Source organism: Desmodus rotundus, chromosome 10 (genome assembly GCF_022682495.2).
Source record: "Desmodus rotundus isolate HL8 chromosome 10, HLdesRot8A.1, whole genome shotgun sequence".
Lineage (NCBI taxonomy): Eukaryota > Metazoa > Chordata > Mammalia > Chiroptera > Phyllostomidae > Desmodus > Desmodus rotundus.
The window spans coordinates 24,440,610-24,465,055 of NC_071396.1; the positions used below are offsets into that span (position 1 = coordinate 24,440,610).

The 24,446-nt window shown below is 50.6% G+C and overlaps 1 protein-coding gene across 2 annotated transcripts in view; it reads left to right on the forward strand.

Moving 5' to 3' along the window:
• Positions 1-24,446, forward strand: part of CYFIP1 (cytoplasmic FMR1 interacting protein 1) — an 81,504-nt gene that overhangs the window by 53,459 nt on the left and 3,599 nt on the right. For both annotated transcript variants that reach the window (XM_053913465.1, XM_053913464.1), the window contains exons 22-30: positions 2,552-2,751; positions 9,470-9,557; positions 14,155-14,298; positions 17,320-17,410; positions 19,298-19,428; positions 21,385-21,457; positions 22,094-22,188; positions 23,104-23,342; positions 23,940-24,087. In XM_053913465.1, the coding sequence (XP_053769440.1) occupies positions 2,552-2,751; positions 9,470-9,557; positions 14,155-14,298; positions 17,320-17,410; positions 19,298-19,428; positions 21,385-21,457; positions 22,094-22,188; positions 23,104-23,342; positions 23,940-24,087 (1,209 nt within the window). The remainder of the gene's footprint in view (positions 1-2,551; positions 2,752-9,469; positions 9,558-14,154; positions 14,299-17,319; positions 17,411-19,297; positions 19,429-21,384; positions 21,458-22,093; positions 22,189-23,103; positions 23,343-23,939; positions 24,088-24,446) is intronic.

Sequence of the window (24,446 nt, forward strand, 5' to 3'; positions counted from 1 at the left end):
TCAGGATGGAAAACTTAAACAAGAAAAGCATGCACTACCTCTTTAAACACACAGGCAGATGGCCGGTCCCTCAAGTACTGTGAACAACCAAGGCCACATGGTAATGGAGGAAGTGACAAAGTCTCCAGAAACCAGACCCACAGTCAGGGACGTCCGTAATTTAAATGACAGAGAGTTCAAGATGGCAGTCCTAAAGAAAACTCTGAAAGGAGTTCAGTGAGCCCAGGAATAGAATTAATGAAGAAAAGGAGTATTTTACCAAGTAGATTAAAACTATAAAAAAGAATGAGCCCCGAATGGTGGGGTTCAGTTGGAACGTTGTCCTATAATCAAAAGGTTGCAGGTTCGATCCCTGGTCCAGGCACTTAGGGGAAGCAACCAACCGATGCGTCTCTTTCACATTGATGTTCCTCTCCCTTCCTCTCTCCCTTCTTCTCTCTGAAAAAGAAAAAAGAACGAGACAAATTCTGGAGCCGAAGAGCTCCATAAATGCGATGAAAAGTACTAGAAAGCTTTGGAAATAGAGTGGGCCAGATGGAAAAGAGAACTAGCCAGCTCGAAGAGAGAAATTTAGAAAGGATTCAGGTTGCAGAAGAGAAAACTAAGAACTCTTCGAGAACTATCTGCCTCCATTGGAAGGAGTAGCGAGAGGAGAAAATATCCCGGGAGAAGAGAAACCGAAGGGAACGGAGAGCGGTGTCAAAGACATGATTGACGAGAATTTTCCAAACCTGGGGTAGGAGGAGGACATGCAGTTATGGGGCCGGCCAAAATGGTTGTCGAGTTTTTTTCCACACAGTACAAGACACATTTTTCATTGTCACCAATAACTTTGTCGATTGGGATATTTTGAGTATGTTTGCTCTCTCCTGCTATTGGCTTCCAGTGGGTAGAGGCCAGGGGTGCAGCTAAACATCTTCCAATGCGTGCGTAAGGCAGCCCCACAGCCCTGAGTTATTTGGCCAAAATGTCAATGGTACCAAGAAACTCCACAAACCCTTTCTGAAACGGTCGATCAGTCACAGCACCTTCTTCACCCACTGCACCAGTCTTTGCATTTCAGTGGCATTTTTATCTTTCTTGAAATAATAAAACATACGTGCCGAAAATGTTGCGTATCTTCTTCCATCTTCAATATTAAAATGACGGTACAAAAATTCAACGATTTCAGTAAGCTTTGTTTTAAATGCACGCTGATAGGACAGCTGTCACATTACAATGTAACAAAACTGTTTCAAATGAAGGTAAAGACAATTAAGAACTACTAGAGCCATCGTATGGGAAAAAACAAACTTTTTAGCCAACCCAATATAATAAGTTAATTATCTCAATACAAAAAGATCTCCAAGACACATTAAAACTATCAAAAGTTAATGATAAAAAATTCTCGTGGTATCCAGGAAAAAAGAGATAGTCACCTACAAAAGAAACACCAGATGATCATATGTCTCAGAAGAAACCCTGCAGGATGGGGAAGAGGAAAAATATATTTAAAATATTGAAAGAACGAAATCACCAGCCAGGAATACTTTATCCAGCAACACTACTTTAAGATGTGAAGGAGAGCCCTGGCTGGTGTGACTCAGTGGATGGAGTGCTGGCCTGTGAACTGAAGGGTCGCTGGTTTGATTCCCAGTCAGGGCACATCCCTGGGTTTCAGGCCAGGTCCCCAGTAGGGGGCGCTCAAGAGGCGACCCGTCGAGTATCTCTCACACATTGATATTTTTCTCCTTCCTCTCTCTCTAAAAATAAATAAAGTCTTTAAAAATTAAAAGCCATTAAAAATATGTATATCATACAAGCCCTGTGAGTCATTTTAAATTTACTCTTACATTAGAAAAAGAAATAGGTGAAAGTAGTCATCTATTTTATTTAACCCGATATAACCAAAAACTCGCAATTATGTAACTATTATAAAAACATTATTGATGTGGACGTCTTACATCCTTTGTCTCGCGCCTGGTTTTCGAAACCTGGCATGTGTCTTTCGCCCAGCGCACCTGAGTTCAGACCAGCCGCGTTCTCGTTGCCGCGTGGCCCAGTGGCCGGCGCAGGGACAGAGCAGAGCTCAGCAGGTTTCACGAGCCATCTGTGACTGCCCCTGCGGCTCTGCCGAACGCCTCTGAGCAGCTCTGGGCGCCTTAGAGAAGCCGACTCTGGACAATACCCATGGATACACACTGTGCCCACCTGGTGGGGGTGGTGGGGACATGTCCGTGTCGCCTCTGTGCTGTGGGTGGCCAGAGGCCAGCGTCGGCAGTATGAAAGTGACCACAATGCAGAAAGGCGATGGCCCTAAGGTGGCAACAATGGGACGGACGAGCATCTGAAAGGCAGCAGACGGGGCGTGAGAGGTTTAGGTGTGAGAAGAAAGCTGCCCCCCCCCCCCCCATGGACTCCTGCCACATGCGTTCTTGGCCTGGCTTGCTGACCCCTTCTCAGTGTGTGGGGTGCTGTCCTTCCCCTGCGGCAGCGATGCTGCTCCTGTGGGGAATGGCAACCCCTGCCGGGGCCCAGTTCCATCCTCACTCCTGTCCCCGTGGCCCCGCAGGAGCTGGACGGCCTCTTGGAAATCAACCGCATGACCCACAAGCTGCTGAGCCGGTACCTGACGCTGGACAGCTTCGACGCCATGTTCCGGGAGGCCAACCACAACGTGTCGGCGCCCTATGGGAGGATCACCCTGCACGTCTTCTGGGAGCTCAACTACGACTTCCTGCCCAACTACTGCTACAACGGCTCCACCAACCGGTGAGCACTCTGCGGGTCCGGTGCCCAGCCCCAGGGTGTCCGATGGGCGGCCTCGGGGTTGCCCCCACGTCCTCTTGGTCGCCGGCCCCACGTTCTGTTCCCTGTTGTTTCTCAGTCTAGGCCAGCCTTTGGGTGGCGGTCGCGGTGTCTCTTGCAGACAGGGTGGTGGGCAGGGGTCCCTTTCTGGGCACTTGCATGGGGCACTGTGGGCAGTGGCTGCAGGGTCTATGGCCCACCCAGGGCTCCACGTCTGCGGAGTGGTGGCGTGTGGAAGTGACGGCTTTTCCTTGTTCTTTCTGGGGTGTTGGGCAGGGGAGGCCCCGTCAGTGAGCTACCCTACCATCTACCTGCCAACTTACTGCTGTACTGAGCCAGACCACGTAGCGCGATGGGTGGGCGGCTGGGATGGGACCACTGTTTGCCAGGGTCCCGCCTCCTTCCTTGGCCTCTGCCTGTCTGAGGCGTGTTCCCTGTGCCCCACGCTTGGCTCCAGTCTGTGAGCACATGGCAGGGATGTGTGAGTGAGAGTGCATGCACGTGAGTGTGAGAATGTGAGTGCATTTACATGAAAGTGTGCACACGTGTCTGCACAAGACTGCACATGTGTGAGTGAGACTGTACAAGCGTGAGAAAACAGGTGGGGATGAGTAAGGGTGTGGGAGAGTAAGTTGAGGGTGAGTGTGTAAAAGTGTGTGTGTGTGTGTGTGTGAGAGAGAGAGAGAGGGAGGGAGGCTGCATGTGACAGTGTAAATGGCTTTTGCTCTGCTCTGCCAGTAGCGTCATGGGTCAGCTGACGTGGGCCGCTGAGCACTGGGCCGGGGGGGGGGGGGGGGGGAGGGGGGGCGGGGTCCTCCCACTGCGGCCCCTGCTGTTCAGGGTCGGGTGTCCCTGTGGGCCCCAGGCCTGCCTCAGGGGCTGGTGGCAGTGTCCCCCAGCCCGGCCCTGCAGCGGTGGTGGGGACACATATGTAGCCATAGACTCCAGATGCTGGGTGCCCCCGTGGCCCCTTCATTTCAGGGACCCGGGCCTGGCTCTTGTGGTCACTCTTCTCTGTTTCTCTCCCTTTTAAGGCCCCTGGTTTCCTGAATCAGCTGTTTTCCAGGTTGTCATGATGCCTGAATGAATCTGACTTAACTGAAAATATATGTTTATTACGCAAATAAGGCATCGTAACTGTAGAAAAGCCAGACATTTTATCTGTGTATATTTGTGTATTTATGCATGTATACATGAAGGGGAAAATAATTAAATTGCCAGATATTTTCCTTGTAAAAAAGGAGTTTGTGCCGTGCAGGTGGATGTACGCGAACATTCTCTATCCTGCAGAAACACGTGGTAGGAGGCAGACTCGCCCACACTCATTCTTTTCCGACGTGGGGCGCTTGCCTCTTCCGCTGAAAACCCAGGCCAGTCCCAGCTGACGTGCCCAGGGGTCCCGGTTTTGTTTTGGTCCATTTGGATCCTTAGAAATGAATTTCTGTTACTTTGCCTTAAATTGTTTTGCCTTGTGTTTGGAACTGGCATCTGCAAAGCTAGACTGCAGCAGAACCCAGGTCAGCGGGCTGAGGAAAGGGCTGGGGTCCAACTAGGGCCATGGAGGGAATTGTGATTATGTGTTTTTTAAATTTTTTGAAAACGTTGATTTGTTGTTCTATTTATTCATGAATTCATTGGTTATTTCTTAAATATGCCCTGACTGGGGATTGAACCTGCAACCTAGACGTGTCTGCACGATGCGCTAACCAACTGCGCTGCCTAGCCAGGGCCTGATTTTGTATTACTTAAGATAATAGTTTTGATTATCTAGGTTTTCGTCGCCCTTTACGGCGTTTCCCAGAGATCTTGCAAAGGGAACGATGGAAGCTGTCCCCTGGGCTACCTGCCCTCCTGTGGGGGCCCCTGACAGTGCAGGGGCGGGGCCTCCCAGCGTGGGAGGACCTCAGATGAAGGTTGGAAGGTCAGGGTCCCTGGTGGATGATGCAGGCTCCGCTCTTCTGTTGCGCTGCTGTTTCCTGAATGGCGCACTTCGCACCAGAGGGAAAGCTGGCTAGCAGTGAGCAGTTAGGGACTTGGGTCCTGGTCTGAAGCCCCGCCCACCGAAGCGGCTTGTGGGGTGCCCTCACCCCGACTTGCTGAGGGTGGAGCACATCCCACTGTCCAAGGCCGCGTGCTGCCTGGCCTGCTGGCAGGGGTCTTGTTTTCAAAGACAAAGTTGCCAGATCAGGGCTTTGGCGCTCGGTCACCGGTGTGACCTGGTGACATGAAAACCTCAGGACGGAGTCTCCTGTGGGGCCCTGGTGGGCGTGACTGATCAGAGGTGCCACTTGGCAGCCAGGCCTTCGGTTCCCAGGCACAACACAGTCGAATGTCAGTGACAGCGTGGGAACGGCGCTGGCGCCTTCCCAGATTCCGGTGTATGCCCCTCCCCCCGGCCTGCAAGGCTGCGAACTTCCTGCGACACTGTGCGTGTTGCAGCGGGCACGAGAGGCAGCCGATCGACTTTCAGTTTGCAGAGGGGGCACAGAGCCCCAGGGGGTTGCTGCCCAGAGGTGCCTGTACAGCTGCGCACCCCTCAGGCACCTGGGGGATGGCACCTGTTTCCTGTTCCACGTGTGAGGGATTGGGGCACAGCTGGGGGTGCATCTGTGGGCATGCAGCCTCATTGGGCCCCAGAAATAGGGTACATTTCGGAGGGAGGCCCCGCTGTCACGGGACATGCCCTCACCAGGGGATATCTGCCTTACTCAGGGACTGCCACCTTCCACTAGTGTTGGGGAAAGCCGTATTTGTAACAGGTCAGCCAGTGGAATTGTTAAAACTATGTTACTTGGGAAAGACATTTCAAAATAGCATTTTCTATATCTAGGTTGCGTATGGAAACCTGAGGAGACAGAACTGGTGGGTTTGGGTTTTATTTTATTTTATTTTTTAAAGATTTTATTTATTTATTTTTAGAGAGAGGGGAAGAGAGGGAGAAAGAGAGGGAAACATCCATGTGTGGTTGCCTCTCATGCGCCCCCTACTGAGGACATGGCCTGCACCCCAGGCAGGTACCCTGACTGGGAATCGAACTGGCAAACCTTTGCTTCACAGGCCAGTGCTCAATCCACCGAGCCACACCAACCAGGGTTGGTTTTTTTTTGTTTTTGTTTTTGTTTTTTCTGTTTTATAAGAGTTTATTAGAGTTTATTTCAGTCAAACTAAGGACAGGTTCAGAAGCAAGCTCTCAATGGTGCTAGCCAGTTTTTTTTTTTTTTTTTTCTAAAGGGAAGCTGCTTTCTAAAAAATTTTTTTAAAGATTCTATTCATTTATTTTTAGAGAGGGGGGAGGGGAGGGAGAGAAACATTGTGGTAGAGAGTAACATGAATCGGGTGCCTTTCACAGGCGCCCCAACTAGGGACCAAACCTGAAACCCGGGCATGTTCCCGGATGGGGAATTGAACATGTGACCTTTCTGGTTCCGGGCTGATACCCAACCAACTGGGCCATGTGGGCCAGGCATCACCCAACGTTTTAAATCCACCCTTGAGCATTTTCTGAGAGCTGCCTGATGTAGCAGAACCTCATTTGCTGTGGGGCATGTTCCCTTATGTTCCTGCTTCTGATTAATGATTTTGCCTGGAGACTCTGGGAGGTGGCTTAGGGTCCTCGGTGACTTAAATTAACAATGCAGCGCAGCTCCTCACTGTGTGGTAACCACCTTGCGGCTGTCTATGTCCACGAGTTTCAGTTCTACATCCCCCATATGAGTGAAACCCTACATTTCTCAGCTTTTTCTGACTTGAGATCACTCGGCGTGATATTCGCAGGAGCCATCCACCTTGTTGCAAATGGCAGTATTTCGTCTTTTCTCGTGGCTGACTAGTGTTCCATTGTATACAGTGTGGACCTCACCTGCTTTACCCAGTCCCCTAACGAAGGGCACTTTCATTGTCTCCGCGTCCTGGCCACCGTGAATAACGCTGCAAGGAACGTAGGGGTGCCTGTATCTTCATACCCCTACAAAGTAACGTGTTTCTGACTTTTTGGCTAGACGCCCAGGAGAAGGGATCGCTGGGTCATTCAGTAATTCTGTTCTTTATTTGAGGAACTGCAAGCTGTTTTGTGTGGTGGCTGCCCCCATGGACACTCCCACCAGAGGTGACGAGGGTTCCTTTCTCTCCACAACCTCTGCACCCTTGTTAGTACTAGCCATTCTGACAGGTGGGAGGTGGCATCTGATTGTGATTTTGATTTGCGTGTCCCTAATAGCTACTGAAGTTGAGCACCTTTTCATATATCTGTTGGTCACTTCTGTGCCTTCTTGGGAGAGGGGTCCGTTCGGGTCAGATGGCCTTTTGAGGGGACACAGACTCGTAACGTGTGCATGCCCGCAACTGCCTCACCGTAGCTGTTTCTGTATTAAAGCCAGGAGCTCGCTCATGTGTTCAGTTCCAGTTCCACAGCGCTGGATTCATTCCACCCTCCCTCCTTCCCATATCTGTAACTTCCTTTTACACTGAGAGTCTTGTTTCATTATTAGTATATTCACTCATTGGCTCAGCTCCAGAAAATGCAAGTTGTTTCAGAATCACTAATCCTTCCCACTATGAAACAAGCCTCCAAACTCGAATTCAGTCTTTCTTCCATCTTTTTAATCTTTAGGTCGAGAATATAGAGTCGAAACAGGGTTTTTCAAAGTTACTGGGGATAGTGGCGTCTCAGGGTTGGGGTTTAGTTTTTTGCCTTAAACAAGTGGAAAATGGACAAACTGAATGAAACCACTGTTTTCAGTCATTGGCCATCACCTGAGGGGAAGGAAACAGAGACGGGGAGCCCTGTGGAGGGTGCACCCCTTGGACAGCTTGGGAGTCTCGCTCCCTGCAGGAATCAGACTGGACACTGGGGCAGCTGAGGCAGCTGGAGTCACGGGGGGCAGAGCGCCGGAGGACAGGGAGCTGTGCAGAGAAGCAGCCCCGCATCCAGGCCTGGCCCCTCGTCTTTCCTTGAATATTGAACTGCCCGCCTTGGGTGGGACACCAAAAGGCCAGGCAGAGGGAGCTTCCTGCCAGCGAGCTGGAGCCTGAGCCCCAGAGATCGGGGTCCTTTTAGGCTCCGCCCACAGGTTTGCAGAAACCTCCTCCAATACCCAGGCATTCAGTGGATTCGCCAGAGGGGCTTACCTTGGTACCAGTGCTGGGGTAGTGACTTCTGCCACCCGAACAAATCAGGAAAGGGTCCAGCTGACTTGCAAACAATTTAAGGGCCCGCCACCCAAAATTCAGCAGTCTTTATTTTTTTTTTATTATTATTCTTTATTGTCACCCCGGGACATTTCTTCATTGCTTTTAGAGAGAGAGAGGAAGGGAGAAAGAGAAACATCGATGCGAGAGAGAAGCATCAATTGGTTGCCTCCTGAACACCCCGGGACTGGGGACCATTGGTGCCCGCACCAAGGATGGAACCTGCAACCTGGGTATGTGCCCTGGTGGGGAATCAAACTCGCCACCATTTGGTTATGGGACGACACTCCAACCAGCTGAGCCATACCGGCCAGGGCAAAACTCCTCACTTTTTAAGGGAGAACAATAGAATCCCGCACTCAACAACGTGCTTATGTTAGAGGCCTAAGTGGTGTAGGCTGCTGGCCTCCCCTCGACATTCACGTTTATTTCACGCGCTGGACATATTGTGGTGGCTATACCCTTTGTTTATTTATTAAAGTGCAGTATGTATGTGTCGTGCTGGCCAGGTGGCTCAGTTGTTTGGAGCGCCATCCCGTACACCAAAAGATTGCGGGTTCGATTCTGGGTCAGAGCACAAGCCTGGGTTCGCTGGTTCGATTCCCAGTCAGGGCACATGCCTGGTTTGCGGGCCAGGTCCCCAGTAGGGGGCACGTGAGAGGCAACCACACATCGATGTTTCTCTCCCTTTTTCTCCCTCCCTTCCCCTCTGTCTAAAAATAAATAAAATCTATTTTAAAAATTAAAAGCCGTAACTATATCCTCAGGTGAAGACTTAAAAAAAATTTTTTTTCATTTAAAGTACAATATGTGTTCATCAAGTTCTTGGAATTAATAATTAGCAAGTCACTTTTGTTTATTCTTTTTCTTTATTATGCTCCTTTTTCTTTATTTTTCTTTATTATGCTCCTTTGCAAAAGTTGTATGTTTACGACAACACTTCCGATTTGAAAGGGTTGGTCAAGTTTGACATTTCTGCTTTATAATCCACGCATTTGATTTTCAGTGGCTCTTCACCCGTTACCAAACCACATTTTCCCGGGTAAATGTACGTGGTTGTTCTTCCCATTTGCTCCTAACTAGGAACCTGAGCGACTGACGGGCACCCGCATCTGCCTTCCTGCCCCAGTCCCCGGCTCCCTGCGGTGTCCAGAGGCCATCAAGGCCAAGTGCTTGGTCACTTCCACTTACAAGGGATTGAATTAGGTTGGAGACCGTCCTGCTGCCAATGGACCGGACCGCCTCCCTGGGTTTGCAGACTGTGTGTTTCGGGGTTCCCTGGTGCTCTTCCTTCCTTCCTGAACTTTGAATACATTTATTAGACTGCAGAGTATTTGCCTCTCATCTGTATTCTGGTTTTGGATTTCCTTGAGTTTTTCTATGTGATGATTATTTCATTTCACCGGAAGATTTAATTGATGGGTAATGGAGGAGTTCCAAATTATAAACAGCCGTTCCATTTTTGGGTTTTTTCTTTCCTTTCTTTCTTATTTAGGTTTGTTCGGACAGTGTTACCATTTTCTCAAGAATTTCAGAGAGACAAACAACCCAACGCGCAACCCCAGTATTTGCACGGGTCCAAGGTAGGGTTTTTCACGTCGGTGTTACCATATCTACGTTCACAGTTAGGCATATTTCAAAGTTTAGCTTAATTCAGTTTGGTTAGGATGACATCAGCGTAGCACGCCATGCATGAAATGCCACTGTTTTCTGAGAAGTCAGGCACTGTTGAGGCAGCGCTCTGGCCAAGGGACAGTGGGACGGGGTTTGGCTGGGCCTGACCTCCCTCCCGGCACTAAAATGAGTGAGTTTGTTTGCAAATTTAGAGGCTAAAAAGTATGGAGTCAAGAAAGTGTACGTAAAGAGGCTCGAGGGGACACGTCTGTGAGGGAGGGAGCTAGGGTGGCCTGTTCCAGGTGACCCATGAAGGGAGAAGTGCGCAGGCAAGAGTGACATGCAGAAACCACAGGTGAGCCAGGAGAAACCGCACAGTGCCTCCGAGAAAGCACACGGGATCCCTGAGAAACCACACAGAACCCCCGAGAAACCACACCGCACTGCCGTCTATTAAGATAAAATGTGAGCCCAGGCCGAGGGCGGCTGGATTATTACGGGTTAGTGTTGTTACACAGGGTGGTGCAAAAGCAAGGTTTGCAGTTGTTTGTATGGAAAACAATACAATAATTAATAAATAATAATCCAAGAATACAGTCTCGCCCTGGCCGTGTGGCTCAGTCGGTGGAAGCATCGTCCTGGGCACCAAACAAGGTTGCAAGTTCAATTCCTGGTCAGGGTGCGTATGGGAGACAGCTGATGGATGTTTGTCTCTCTCTCCTCCTTCTCTCTCTCCCTCCCTGTCTAAAATCAATAAAAAACATATCTTAGGGTGAAGGTGAAAACAGAAGAAACTGTGTTTCCTATACTCACAGCTGTAAACCTACTTTCCCCTACCCTGTATTTAAAGCCCTCATACAATTTAATAATAAAAGTACAGACACTCATTGATACAAAAGAAATGTATGCAATGAACAGCCATTTCCCTAAAATGTGGTAAAAAATAAAAGCAGCTGGCAGCCCAGCACCTGGACTCAAGAGTGCGCGAGCAGCAAGGACGACTTTACCCATCGGATCGGAGAAGGCTGTGGGGAGCGAGTCCCCCCAAGTGGTGCCACAGTGGGATCCTGGGCCACTAGCCTGTGTTTGTCATATTTAAACACTCCCCCTTGTAGGAAGCCGGACCCTAAGGAAATAAGTCCCGGAAGCAGCCTCTCTGGCTGGCAGAACACGGGAGTGTCTTGTCTACAGAGTCAGTATGATCAGTCACATAGATCTAGTGACAGGCCAGGGGACCTATCCTATTTTATTTTATTTTTATTTTTATTTTTTTAATTTTTATTTATATTTTATTAATTTTATTTTGTAAAGATTTTATTTTTGGAAAAAGGGGAAGGGAGGGAGATGGAGGGAGAGAAACATCACTGTGTGGCTGCCTCTCGAGCGCCCCCTACTGGGTACTGGGCCCACAACCCAGGCAAGTGCCCTGACTGGGAATTGAACCAGTGACCCTTTGGTTTGTAGGCCGGCACTCAATCTACTACTGAGCCAGGCAGACCAGTAGGGCTTATTTTATTTTATTTATCTTTTTATTTTGGCTGTATTTTATTAAGTTAAAAAATAATCAGACTCCAGAAAGACATATCCTATATAGCAAAGAGCCCGAGGAAGTTAAACAGCGGCTTACTCAGACAGATGGCTTCCTCTTCTGAGCTTGAGGCGTGGTGTGTCTGCACTGTTCTTGCTGGATGTCAGCTGTCCCTTTGACGTGGGTGTCGCCTACAGGCTGTGCAGGGACGGGGACCTGGCCTTCCGCCCACGGCGTCCCGTGGCTTCACCCTCAGCTCCGTGATCCGTGATCCGTGATCCGAAGCTTGGGCTGAGATTTGGGTAGGACATCTGCTCAAAAGTGCAGGTCACATAACGGTGTGAAAGGGCCACCTCCAGGCTGTGGCTCATCTCAGTGCCCTGCCTCCCTCCCTCCCTGCCTAGCTCATGATGTCATCACTGAGCACTTGATCCCAGGCCCTTCAGCCACCCGCTGGACTTGCTCCAGTGCCACAGCGCTGTGAGGTGATTGTGGCCACTGTGAGTCTCCACCTGGTCGGCTGAGGAAGAAATGACAGGTGCCAGCGGCACTGGCCAGGGTTTCAAGAGGAGGAGGAGGCATTTGGGGCGATGGGAAACTAGCATTGGTGGAAACGGAAGCGGCCTGTGTTTTCCAGGCTGTGTGGAATTTCAGGCTGGGAGTGACACCGTTTGCCACACTTGGGGGCTGGCTGGTATGATCTGCATGGTCTCTGGGACATGGTGTCCCTGTGAGAAGCGCACTGCTAGAAACACTGTGAGGAGACCGTTGTCACAGAGCTTTGCGTGGCTTTTGGGGGCTGCCTGACTCTGGCAAGATGTGGCTGCTAAGAAGGAGCCAGCCTAGCAGAGGGGCCCAGGGGATAAAGCTGGGGACCTAGGCCAGGGGTGGCAGGCAAGGTGGGGTGTTGACACCCCTGGGCCAGGGTTCAAGGTCTGCAGGGGTCAGAGAGCGAGGGCAGAGAATGATGCCCAGCAGAAGGATGTTCCCAGAGTCCAGGCAAGAGATGGTGGCTTGGACCCAGGGGCACTGACAAGAGATGAAGAGAAGTAGATGATTTCTGGTGTATTTTGGAGGTGACTTGGTTAGGACTTGCTGGTTACCTGGATATAGTGGGGGAGGGAAAGGGAAGACTAGTGATACTTTTTGTGTTTCTGGCAGTTGGTGAATGGAAGGGCCATATCATGAAGTAAGAGGGTAGCAATAGGCTAAAGGGAAGGGGCCAGTGTCCTTGGGGCTGGTGTCCCCTGCCTGTCCCTGGGGCTGCCTGCCCTGGAGTCACAGACCCAGATGGAGGTGAGTGTGGTATACTTCACTTGCAGTGGGGAAATGCTGGTAACAGTAGATTGTGGTGACTTACGTAATGTATAACGTAAGACCAAGAACAGCCCTTGAAAGGTCTGTGTGAAGAGATATTCTCAAAAATACTATAGGTAAATCACAACAGAATTCTAAAATATGTCTAAGTAACTCACAAAAAGACAGGAAGAATGAAACAAAGCCCACTTAAGAGCCCATTTAAATATCAGTCATTAGCCCTGGCTGTTGTGGCTCAGTGGATTGAGCATCGAAAGGTCGCTGGTTCGATTCCCAGTCAGGGCACGTGCATGGTTGCCAGCCAGGTCCCCAGTTGGGGGCACATGAGAGGCAGCTGGTCGATGTATCTCACACATGGATGTTTCTCTCCCTCTCTTTTTCCCCTCCTTTCCCCTCTAAAAATCAGTAAGTAAAATCTTTGAAACATAAATATCAGTCATTATGTTATGTGTAAATACATTAAATATAAGTGGTCTAAATACAGTTAACAGGACAGGGATTGGCATAGAGGATTGAAAAACATCATGCAAGAAACTCACTTCAAATTAACGATGGGGGTAGGACAAGAGGAAAAGGATATCGTGCAAACATCAGTCAGAAGAAAGCAGGAGTAATTGTATTAATATAAAATAAAGTAGATTTCAGAGTAAAGAATATTACCAGGGACATTCCGTAATTACAAAATTGGCGAAGACACGAAGCAGATACAACAATCCTAAATGTCTACGCGCCAGACAATAACGTTTCAAAAACACCTGAAGTGAAAACTAACATAAGAGAAGAAAGAAATGAACAAACTCCAATTACAATTGGGGAACTCAGCATTCTTCTCCCTTAGTCATCAATAGAAAAAGTCGATAGAAAATCAGCAACAATAAAGAAGAACCGAATACCATCGGCCACTGACGCGTCGGACCCCTCCACCCAGCAACAGCAGTACACACACTATTTTCAAGCCCCCATGAGTGTTCCCCAAGATAAACCGTGTTCTTGGCCATGAAACGAACCTCAACATGAGGAAAAGACTAGAAATCAGAGTGTGTTCTCTGACCACTGAGTGAACCCACACGAGAAAACTAACAAAAAGATGACCAGAAAAATCCCCAGATGCTTGAAAATTAGCAGAAATCGAAATGATCTCAGGTCAAGAGAACGTCTCCATGGGAAAGTTTGAAGACAGTGAACAGATGCAATGCAAATATATCAAAAGCTGTGGGATGCGGCTAAAGCTGTGCTTAGAGGGCAATGCATAGCACAGATGCTCACTGCTGCGTGTGCGCCCGTGTCCTTGGACACCTCGGAGGTTCCCTCCTGCAGAAAACCACCCCGACCACCTGCCCACCCTGCGGGGCTGCGTTCTTAGCTCCCTGGCGGCGACCATGACAAGGAAATCTTACCAGGGGTGTGTCCTCGAGTGTGTCCCCAGCAGTGAGGCACTAAGGTGTATCCATTTCTCATTCCAGGACCTCAAAGTTGCATCTGCAGAAGGGGCCGTTCGATAATGGTTGGAAAACCAATTGTATTTTTTCTGTCTTAGCAAGATGGGTGTTCGTTCATGTCTTTAGGTTGAACACGTCGAGGCTAGTAAGGGCAGCCTAGCAGATTCTGTGGGTGACACCTCCTCCCCCAGCTAAGGGTGCTGTGTGTGGAAGGCACCTTGCGTGGGGCCGCCTTGTAAACTCTGGAGAGTCCATCAAGCTTGTGTGTCCTCTGTCCCCCAGGCGCTGAACCTGGCCTACTCGAGCATTTACGGCAGCTACCGGAACTTCGTGGGGCCTCCGCACTTCCAGGTCATCTGCCGGCTGCTCGGGTACCAGGGCATCGCAGTGGTCATGGAGGAGCTGCTGAAGGTTGTCAAGAGCTTGGTATGTCTCCCGCGGATGTACTTCCTTCACTCAGCAAGGGGTTCTGTACCCACTTCTGGTGCAGGGAGGGGTGTCCCCCTCTTCCGAGCTGCTCTCGGATGCCAGCTGGGCGTCCTGTGATTCAGCTCAGTTCTGACACTGTCTCCCCGACAATATTAGATCCCACAGGTGTCTGCCCTCCCCTTGGTCCCCCCAGACGCCAGCTGTTAAGTCAGGGTTGCCCCTGGCCAACTGGCTAGAAATCAGGAGCTCCTACAATCCCTTCCTCAGGTTGGATGAATTTGCTAGAGCCAGTAACAAAATTCAGGAGACTAGTTCCTTCCCTAGATGACCAGCGCATTAAAGGACATTGAAGGCCCTGGCTGGTGTGGCTCAGTGGATTGAACATCAGCTTGAAAACTGAAAGGTCACCGGTTCGAGTCCCAGTCAGGGCACATGCCTGGGTTGTGGGCCAGGTCCCTATTTGGGGGCATGTGAGAGGCAACCACACATGGGTGTTTCTCTCCCTATCTCTAAATTTTTTTTTTTTTTTTTTTTTTTTTTTAAGAGATGCACGCAGTCCTCCATGAGCAAGCAGTTTCTGTCCCTGTGCAGTTTGGGTCCCAGCACGGTGGCACAGGGCAGGGTCTGGTCCCCCCACTGAAAGCTTCTGGCTGCATTGCGTAGTTGTGGTTGGTTACATCACTGGCCACTGGTGATTGGCTCACCCTCCCCAGAGGTCTGGGGCAGCACTGAGGGTTCTAGAACCCTCTGGTCTCAGTCCTGGCAACGTCAGAACCGCCTCAGAATGTAACGAGCCCCCTCGGAGGCCCTCTTAACTTAGGAAATGTGGGGATTTTGAGCTCTGTGCCAGAAATGGGATAAGAATCAAGCATGGCCCTGGATGGTGTGGCTCAGTGGATTGAGCGCCGACCTGTGAACCAAAGGGTTGTCAGTTCGATTCCCAGTCAGGGCACATACCTGGGTTTTGCACCAGGACCCCACTTGGGGTTGTGTGAGAGGCAAAAAGTACATAAATAAAATCTTTAAAGAAAAAAAGAAATATACATATTTCTTTAGCCAACTTTTTTTTTTTTTTTCATTTATTGATTTTTGAGAGCAAGGAAGGGAGAAACATCGAATTGTTGTCCCACTCATTCCTGCATTTATTGGTTGTTTCTTGTATGTGTCCTGACCTGGGATTGAACCCACAACCTTGATGTATTGGGACGACACTCCAACCCACTGAACTATCCAGCCAGGCCTCTATTTCTTCTTATAAATCACAGTGTTTCTCGCAGCCTTGAATTCACTAGGGCGGAACAAGCCTAGGGTGTCTGAACTGTTTCGTTGGGCTCTGAATATTTCTGACCTGTAATTTGATTTCTTCCCCATCTTTCTTAATTCAAAAGAATAGGCCCATGTTACTTCAACTTTTTCATAGAAAAAGTTACATACCTAAAACATAGCCTTTCTTATGAGAGAATAATTGCCATTTAGCCCTGACTGGTGCGCCTCAGTTGGGCCTTTCAAAAAGCGAAAGGTTGCTGGTTTAATTCCCGGTCACAGCGCATGTGTGGGTTGCAGACCAGGTCCTGGGTTTGGGGCGTGTGAGAGGCAACCGATCAATGTTTCTCTCTATCGTCAACACTTTGCTCCCTCTATCCCTCCTCCTCTCTCTAAAAATAAATCAGTAAAATCTAAAAAAGAGAGGGAATATTGCCCTTTATATGCAGAAGTACCCTCCCTGCACCCTTTGGTCAAAGACCCTCGTGTTGGCTTAAGACCTGTAGGAACAACCGCCCTCTGGAATAAAAGGCGCGCTCTCAGGCCAGAAGGCCAAACGAAAACCCGAGGGCACAATAGGCAGGACATCGCGGGTCAGCTGGCGCGCATCCCCGACGGGACAGTTCTGTGGGGATTTCGTTTCGGTTTCTGCAATGCAAACTTTCTTAGAACACAGATTTCAAAGAAGCCCTTAAGCTGGGGAAGCGGAGTAGAGCGTGTTGGCCACGAGGAGCCGGGAGCTTTGAGGAGGGCAGGGTCAGAGCCAGGCCAGAGGACTCAGACTGCCGCCGCTGCCCTGTCCCCAGTGGCTGACCCACCCTGGGAGGCTGAGGGGCTCCCCCCGTGCTGGGTGCAGGGGTTCAGTCAGGAGTGAAGGACCGACACTTACCTGTTGAACATCAGTTGAGGTCAGGAGTTATGTGGCAAGCCTTTTAAGTATTTTTGAACAGGGGAAGAATGAAAGAAAGGTATTTATAGGCTGTCGTGCATTTCGTTTGCATAATTTATTTGTTATTTAACTGAGAGAATTATATAAAATCTCAATCTTGAACATTTTTCATTATTTTAACCGTCTTTCTTTGCCTGAGCTCTTTTTTAAAAATAGATATTTCTTGTTGCCAAATAGAGATTTTTATGTCTTTCTATGATTCACAAGCTAGTTGAGCAAAAGCTCAAAGCTGAATTTCTGGCTATATAATTAAAGGAGCGACCCAGCAGAGAGTCGATGTACACAGAGGGTGACAGAATTCTATACAAAGATGACAAAATCTACAACCATATGGGTCAGGACCAAAAATCCATTAGAATGCAGAGGAGTTGGGTCGTTTGACACAGCCGAGACCCCGTGACCAACCGGGGCCCTGCCAGGACGTTTGGCGGGAGCCTCTGCCCCAAACCTGTGGCATCAAGGAAGGTGTCGCGTGCATAAGGCGACTGGCTGGGTGTTGGAGCCGCTCCCCACCCAGCGGAATCCCGAACCCGCGCTGCCAGGATGTCCCACCAGCAGAGCCCCGCCCTCCTGCTGTCACACCCCCCCCCCACATGCCTCTCTACAGCGGGGTGTGTCTCAATGTGCGCCCAGGAGTGCCTAGTCGCCCTGGCAGGGGTTGGGTTTCCTTTCCCAGCCTGAAGGAGTTTCGGTCCTGCTCCGTCCCCTGTGCTTTATGGACAGACCCCTTTCCACAAAGCCCCAGTGTCGCCCGGCGCCTCGGTAACAGGGGCGGCCGGTGGCTGACGCAGCCTTTGTTCCCGCAGCTGCAAGGCACGATCCTGCAGTACGTGAAGACGCTGATGGAGGTGATGCCCAAGATCTGCCGCCTCCCCCGGCACGAGTACGGCTCCCCGGGTGAGTGCGGGCGCTCCCTTACGGGAGCCCGGGGCGGGGCAACGCCGGCCCACAGACTACAGCGGGGGAAATCCTGGGCAATTTCCGATCAGAATCCAACCTGCTTTTTCCGGGTGGGGGCAGGGGCAGCACAACCAGAGCTCGCAGTCTCCAGGAGAACAAACGACGTGTGCCGGAGGGGTGTTGGAGGTGCCCTTTAGGGGTGAGGAAGCGAGGCAGGGCAGCATCCGCTAGTCTTGCTGGGTGATGGGACTCTGAACCCGAATCCCTCAGGCCCCCTACAAAACCGGGACCTTAAATATCAGTGACCAGGCCCCTCCCCCCTGCCCCCCGCCGGGTGGCTCAATTGGTGGGAATGCCTTCTAGTGCACCAGAAGGCTGTGGGTTCGATCCCCGGTTAGGGCGCATGTGGGAGGCAGCTGATCAATATTTCTCTCTGACATGGATGTTTCTGTCTCCTTTTGTGTTTCTCTAAAATCAATAAATCCTCGGATGAGGATTTAAAAAAAAATAAAGATCTCCAACTAAGGAGGGGCAGTGAGTTTGAGTGCTAGGTCCACCCGCCCTGCTGGGCTTAACGGGACCAGGAGGGGTGCCCGGGAGGGACACTGCTCCTCAGACGTTCCTGCTGTCCGTACCTGTCTGCTAGACGCCCTCAGGCAGCTGTGCCCTGGGGGAGCCCGGCCCCTGTCAGCTGACAAGCTGATTTGGGGCTGTCGTGATACCACAGGAAACTTGTCTCGGGACAAATGTGCCCTTGTCTCTTATTGGGTAATACTTTCTTGGAAGCCGGACTTGGGCCCACACTTGGTCACTAATGAGACATGTTCTGATGGGCAGTTGGCCGGGGCAGCTGTCATGAATGTTGGAGGTGGCCACTGTGAAGGGAAGTGACCCCAGAGGGGCCTTGCTCAGCGGAGTGTTAACTTCAGCTCATTGTGGGGAAGGAGCTGAGTCGCGTTGGGACACTAACGCCAGTGCGCATGCCCTGACTAGACGTGGAAAGTGTCATTGTTGAAAATGAAACCATTTAGGCCACATTCAGAGCTGTGGGCGGGGGGCAGCTCGTCACCCAGCTGCCGTCCCAGCGAGGGCTGGTGTGGCCCAGCCCCTGAGCATCACCATGGGGGAGAGCTACGTGGCTATACTGCTCATGGCATGGGTGGGTGCCTGTCGGGGGACGACTTCATTAGGGAGCCTGCCTTCCACTGAGAATCTGTTCTTACCGGGAGGATGCTGAGAGCTGGGGGCGCTGGAGGCGGGTGGAGCTCGAGACGAGGACTGCATTGGGCGGGGGCAGCCTCAGGCCAGTGGGGCGCCAGGTCCTTGCGGATTGGTGCTCGGGCCTGACCTGTTGGGATGAAGGGTTTGAAACCTCTTAAATCTCCACCTTTGTTGTTCTCAGGGGTGTTTTGGCAATTGCAGGTTTTCTGAGTATTAAAATTCTGGAGTCAGCTTAGGGATTTTCCACAACGTTGATGGGATTCGTGGGTCAGTTTAAGGAATAGTGACTTTCTGTCCAGTCTCCACACCTTTTGTCTTTTCATGCCTTATTGCAAAGTCCAGGCCTCCAGGGCGGTGCAAACGTGACGTCTTGCCTTGGAGCTTGGGGTGGGGAAGCGTGCAGGTCTCGGCACTGAGCCTGACGCCACCTGCGGGCTCTTTGCCCAGTTCCTTTACCAGATTAAGTGCATTCCTATCTGTCAGTGAGGGATGCGGAATTTGACCGAATACCCTCTCTTCCTCTGCGGGAGATGACGCTGTGCTCTTTCTCATTTATTCTCCTGATTGCTGGCTCCTTGGAAGATACAAGTTGATGGAGACAGAGGCTCTGGAGCTGAGGGCCGGGTGTGGTGACCGCCCCTGCCGCTTACTCTCTCACCACAGGCATCCTGGAGTTCTTCCACCACCAGCTGAAGGACATCGTAGAGTACGCGGAGCTGAAGACAGTGTGCTTCCAGAACCTGCGGGAAGTGGGCAACGCCATCCTGTTCTGCCTGCTCATCGAGCAGAGCCTGGTGAGTGCCAGCCCCGCCCCGCCCTGCGTGTGTGGGCGAGCCCCACGGGTGGAAACAGAAGACCACCCTTTTTTTTTAAAGATTAAAAAAAATTTTTTTATTTATGTTTAGAGAGGGGAAGGGAGGGAGAAAGAGGAGAGAAACATCAATATGTGGTTGCCTCTTTCGTGCCCCCTACTGGGGAATCTGGCCTGTAAGCCAGGCATGTGCCCTGACTGGGAATCGAACCAGTGGTTTTTCAGTTGGCAGGCGGATGCTCAATCCACTGAGACACACCAGCCACTGCCAGGAGGCCCTTTTCATAGGCTTAATCCATTGGGGCTGTTTAATGGGGGGAAGGACAGGAATGCACCATTTCTCTTCATGACCTTTGAGACTTTTGTTAGAATTTGTTTCCTACACTTGAAAAACAAAAATGCAGTGTAGTTCAAGAATGTTTTGCTATGTGAGCATTGTAAAAATACTGTATTAGGTAGTGTTGGCTACAGCCACACTAATGTATGTGACATATGAGGACGGACCCAAAAAAACCCAGAATTATCTCCTGTAGGGCAGGCCCCTTGCAGTACAGGCTTCCCCCACTAGGTGAGTGTTCTAGGAACCCATCTGTATCAGTGCACCAGCTGGCGTTGTAAGAGGCTGCGTTTGGCTTCAGTAATTATTTTTTGAAGACTCTTTAAAGGTGTTTTCCCATTTCATGATGGGGGATTTATGAGCGCACCTGCCCGTCTCCTGCAGTGTCCTAGGTTCGCCTTCCGTGACAGCGGGGCACGCGTGTGATGGGCACGGGACGTCTTAGCTCTGTATCATCTCTAGGGAGATCAGAGGGAGTGGCTGTCCGTCAGTGTCCGTCTGACTGCTTGTCATGGTTTCTGCGTAGTGATTTGATTGCTGTGCAGTTCTAAGAATTCCAGAGGCACTGAGCTTGTTCACATCTTGCTCCCGCCCCCTCCTCCATGCCCCGCAGTCTTAGGGGCCCTTCCCTGAGATTGGGGAGCCTCAGGCTCTGGAGCTATGCCGTGCTCATTACTTTTTTAAAAGATTTTATTTATTTTTAGAGAGAGGGGAGGGAAGGAGAGAAAGAGGGAGAGAAGTACCAATGTGTGGTTGCCTCTTGCGCGCCCCCTACTGGGGACCTGGCCCGCATTCGAGGCCTGTGCCCTGACTGGGAATCGAATTGGATGCCCCGCTCTTGCCTCTCTTGGGCTTCATGGCTGGTGTTTAGGAGTTCTGCTAAAACCCCTGTGATATTGGAGGTAAACTTTCTCTACATTACATTACCCTGGAGAATGGGTGTTGTGGGGTTTTTAGGACCTTTTTGAAGGAGTTTGTGATCCTCCCTAGCCAGAGTGGCTCAGTTGGTTGGAACATCGTCCCATACATCTAAAGGTTGTGGGTTCGATTCCCGGTCAGGGTGGGTGCGGGAGACAGCTGATGGATGTTTCTCTCTCACATCGATGTTTCTCTCTCACATTGATGTTTCTCTCTCTCTCTCTCTCTCTCCCCCCCTTCCTTCCTCTCTCTCTAAAATCAATAAACATATCCTTTGGTGAGTATTAAACAAATTCAGTTTCTTAGGGGCGCTGGCCACATGCCAAGTCCCCGTGGCTGGCAGTGACCCCAGCGGGCAGAACAAAGACCATTTCCGTCACCAGGAACGTTCTGCTTTACTTCCCACTAAGTAGCAACACAGTCGCCCCCTGGACAGCGAGCGGTTCTGGGTGCTGGCCTCCCATGCAGATAACTACAGGCGTCCCTCCTCACACGCGGATCCCCATCCACGGCACTGACCCTTAACTCAGGTCTGATCTGCGCATGTCAGTGGACCGTACGGGTCCCACCGGTCTTGTGCCGGGGTCAGCGGGGCCTGGCTGCCAGCCCCAGGTGGCTCTGTCTGTCCATGTCGTGAGGTAACTTCCTGACTTCCTAACGCGGCCTTCTCTTCCTTCATCCTAGTCTTTGGAAGAAGTGTGTGACCTGCTGCATGCAGCCCCCTTCCAGAACATTCTGCCGAGGGTGCATGTGAAAGGTGAGCCTGCTCTCCGGCGGGCGAGGCTGGTGCAGGGCGTGCGTCGCCGTGAATAAAGCCAGTTTCGTTTGAGTTTGCGCCTGTTCGGCCCTAACCGGGGGTAATTAGTACTATAACAGAGCTAAATAAAAATGCAAAACCGAAACATTCAGGGCTGCAGTGACGGGGTGTCTCAGGTGTGCTTCAGAATGGATGGGCTCGGGGTGCTGGGTAGGAACCCAGAGAGGCCAGAATTCAAAAATGCAGAGGATTCATGGTACAGCTCTCTGCTTTCCGTTACATTTAGAATTTTCAGTAAATGTTTTTTACTTTTTAAAATTACGTTTATTGAGGTGACCTGAGTTAATATGGTCATACGGGGCTCAGGGGTGTGATTCTGTGGTGCGTGATCTGTACGTTGCTTTGTATGCCTCCCACCCAAAGTCGGTGAGTTGTGAAAAGTGAGTATGGGCCAGAAGTCAGTTCCGTCACTTTGAATTAAAATATCCCAGGAGTCAGTTCTGTAAATGAATTTTCAGAGATAATCTATACGTAACATGTTACCTTAACAATCTTCCTTTTTTTTTAACATAAAATGTAACTTTTATTACTGTTTTCCATACAAAAGACAGTGTCAAATGCTTTTTTCCACCGCAGAGGGAGAGAGACTGGATGCCAAAATGAAAAGGCTGGAATCCAAGTACGCCCCCTTGCACCTTGTCCCTCTGATTGAGAGACTGGGGACCCCTCAGGTAACACGCACTGGGTCCCCATCAGGCGGGGGGGGGGGGGCAGGGGGGCACCCGCCTCAGTCCAATGTCCGCAGTGGGGTTCGTACCAGAACCTGGTCAGAGCGTGCTTGCGCATTCTGAGTGAGCTGCCCCACGGAAAGTGCCATGTAAGATGGGTGCAGTAATGTCACTTGGTTTTGTGACCCGTCCCTGGTGAAGGAGACATTTTCGTGGGTTTGTAAGAACAGAATGTGGGAGTCCCAGGAGGCAGGTGTCAGGGTAGGAAGCTCCCCCGTTCTGAATTGCGGCAGAAAATAGGAAAACCTAGGACTTGTGGGCTAGCCTCTGCCCATTGGATGCCACTAGCCACACCCCAAGCTGTGACAACAGCCACACCCACACACCCTGCGGAATGTCCCCTGGAGTCAAAATCACTCCGGTTAAGAACAGCTGGGGTGTTTTTAGGTTATGAAAACCATTTAGTACAAGAAGATAATCTTTGCAGTTTTAAAAGGAAAACATATGACTGGAAACTGGGTTCAACAATCCCCAAGTTCTTATCAAATAAGGTGCCAATCGAAGAAAAGATATTTTGGAACTTAAAATTAGGGAAGCCTATTCACAGTTTAAATGGAGGGAAAGAAAAAAAAATCACCAAAATAATGTCAGTGGTTGTTTACATTTGATAGCCTTTAGGTATATAAAACTGTACTATTTAATACATTTCTCCATAAACTTTTTGTGAACTTGATGGTTGTCCTTGGCCGTGAACTGTAAGGCGTGTAAGCACTGGCCAACATACTTATTTTGTGGATGCTTCTGAAAATCCTCTGCAAGCTCAGATCCTTTCCCAGTGCGTCAGAAGCAAATCTGGGGGTGTCAGCTTTCAGCCGGCCCCCCGCCGTGGCCCTGTGACACGTGCCGACCTTCCTGCAGCAAATCGCCATAGCGAGAGAGGGCGACTTGCTGACCAAGGAGCGGCTCTGCTGTGGCCTGTCCATGTTCGAGGTCATCCTGACGCGCATCCGCACCTTCCTGGACGATCCCATCTGGCGCGGGCCTCTGCCCAGCAACGGCGTCATGCACGTGGACGAGTGCGTGGAGTTCCACCGGCTGTGGAGCGCCATGCAGTTCGTGTACTGCATCCCCGTGGGGACCCACGAGTTCACGGTCGAGTAAGTGCGTGCTGGGCGGACGGGGGGAGCAGGCGCTGGCGTGGGGTTAACACACAAGGCTGCGATCCGCTGAAAATGGCCTGGATGTTCGCTGAGCCGCTTTAAAGCTGTTGAACGTGCAGGTTCTTGCTAGAACTGGAATTAAAGCTATTTTCTAGAACATGCAGGTTCTTGCTAGAATGAACTAGAACTAGAACTAAAGCTACTTTCTAGAACATGCAGGTTCTTGCTAGAATGAACAAGAACTAGAACTAAAGCTACTTACTAGAACGTGTGGGTTCTTGCTAAATGCGCAGGACACGCCTGGGGGCACGGCTTCCCAGCATCTCCCCCCAAAACAGACCTGTCGGTGTGCGTTTCTCTGAATGGGTCCACAGCCTCATGAACTTCTTCGTGGAGGGTCTGTGATCTAAAAACAGGAAACGGGGGAGCTGCAGGAACCCAAAAGGGGCTCACCAAAAACAGGGACATGCCCCCGGCTGCCCGGTTACCCTCCTGACCCGTTCCCCGCAGCCAGTGTGGTCCCTGATGTCAGGCGGCGGACTCGCAAAGGGACGTCCCCTGAGCGCCTGCTCCGCCCTGGCTTCTCGTTTGCAGGCAGTGCTTCGGCGATGGGCTGCACTGGGCGGGCTGCATGATCATCGTTCTTCTCGGGCAGCAGCGGCGCTTCGCTGTGCTGGATTTCTGCTACCACCTGCTCAAAGTGCAGAAACACGACGGCAAAGACGAGATTATCAAAAACGTGGTATGTGGAAGAGCTGTGTCTAATAACGGGTGTTTCAAAGAAAAGCATGCTTTCTATTATATGTATTACAGCTTATTTCTCGGGAAATGTTTTTTAAAGATTTTTAGAGACGGGGGTGGGGGGTGCAAAGGGAGGGAGAAAGAGAGAGAGAAATATCAATGTGTGGTTGCCTCTTGCACGCACCCTACTGGGGATGTGGCCCGCAACCCAGGCATGTGCCCTGACTGGGAATTGAACCAACGACCCTTCGGTTCACAGGCCAGCTCTCAGTCCACTGAGCCACAGCAGCCATGGCTCTGGGAATGTTTCTAGTGTGTAATGTGCTACCCACTAATGCTTTCTTTTCATTCCCAAATTGA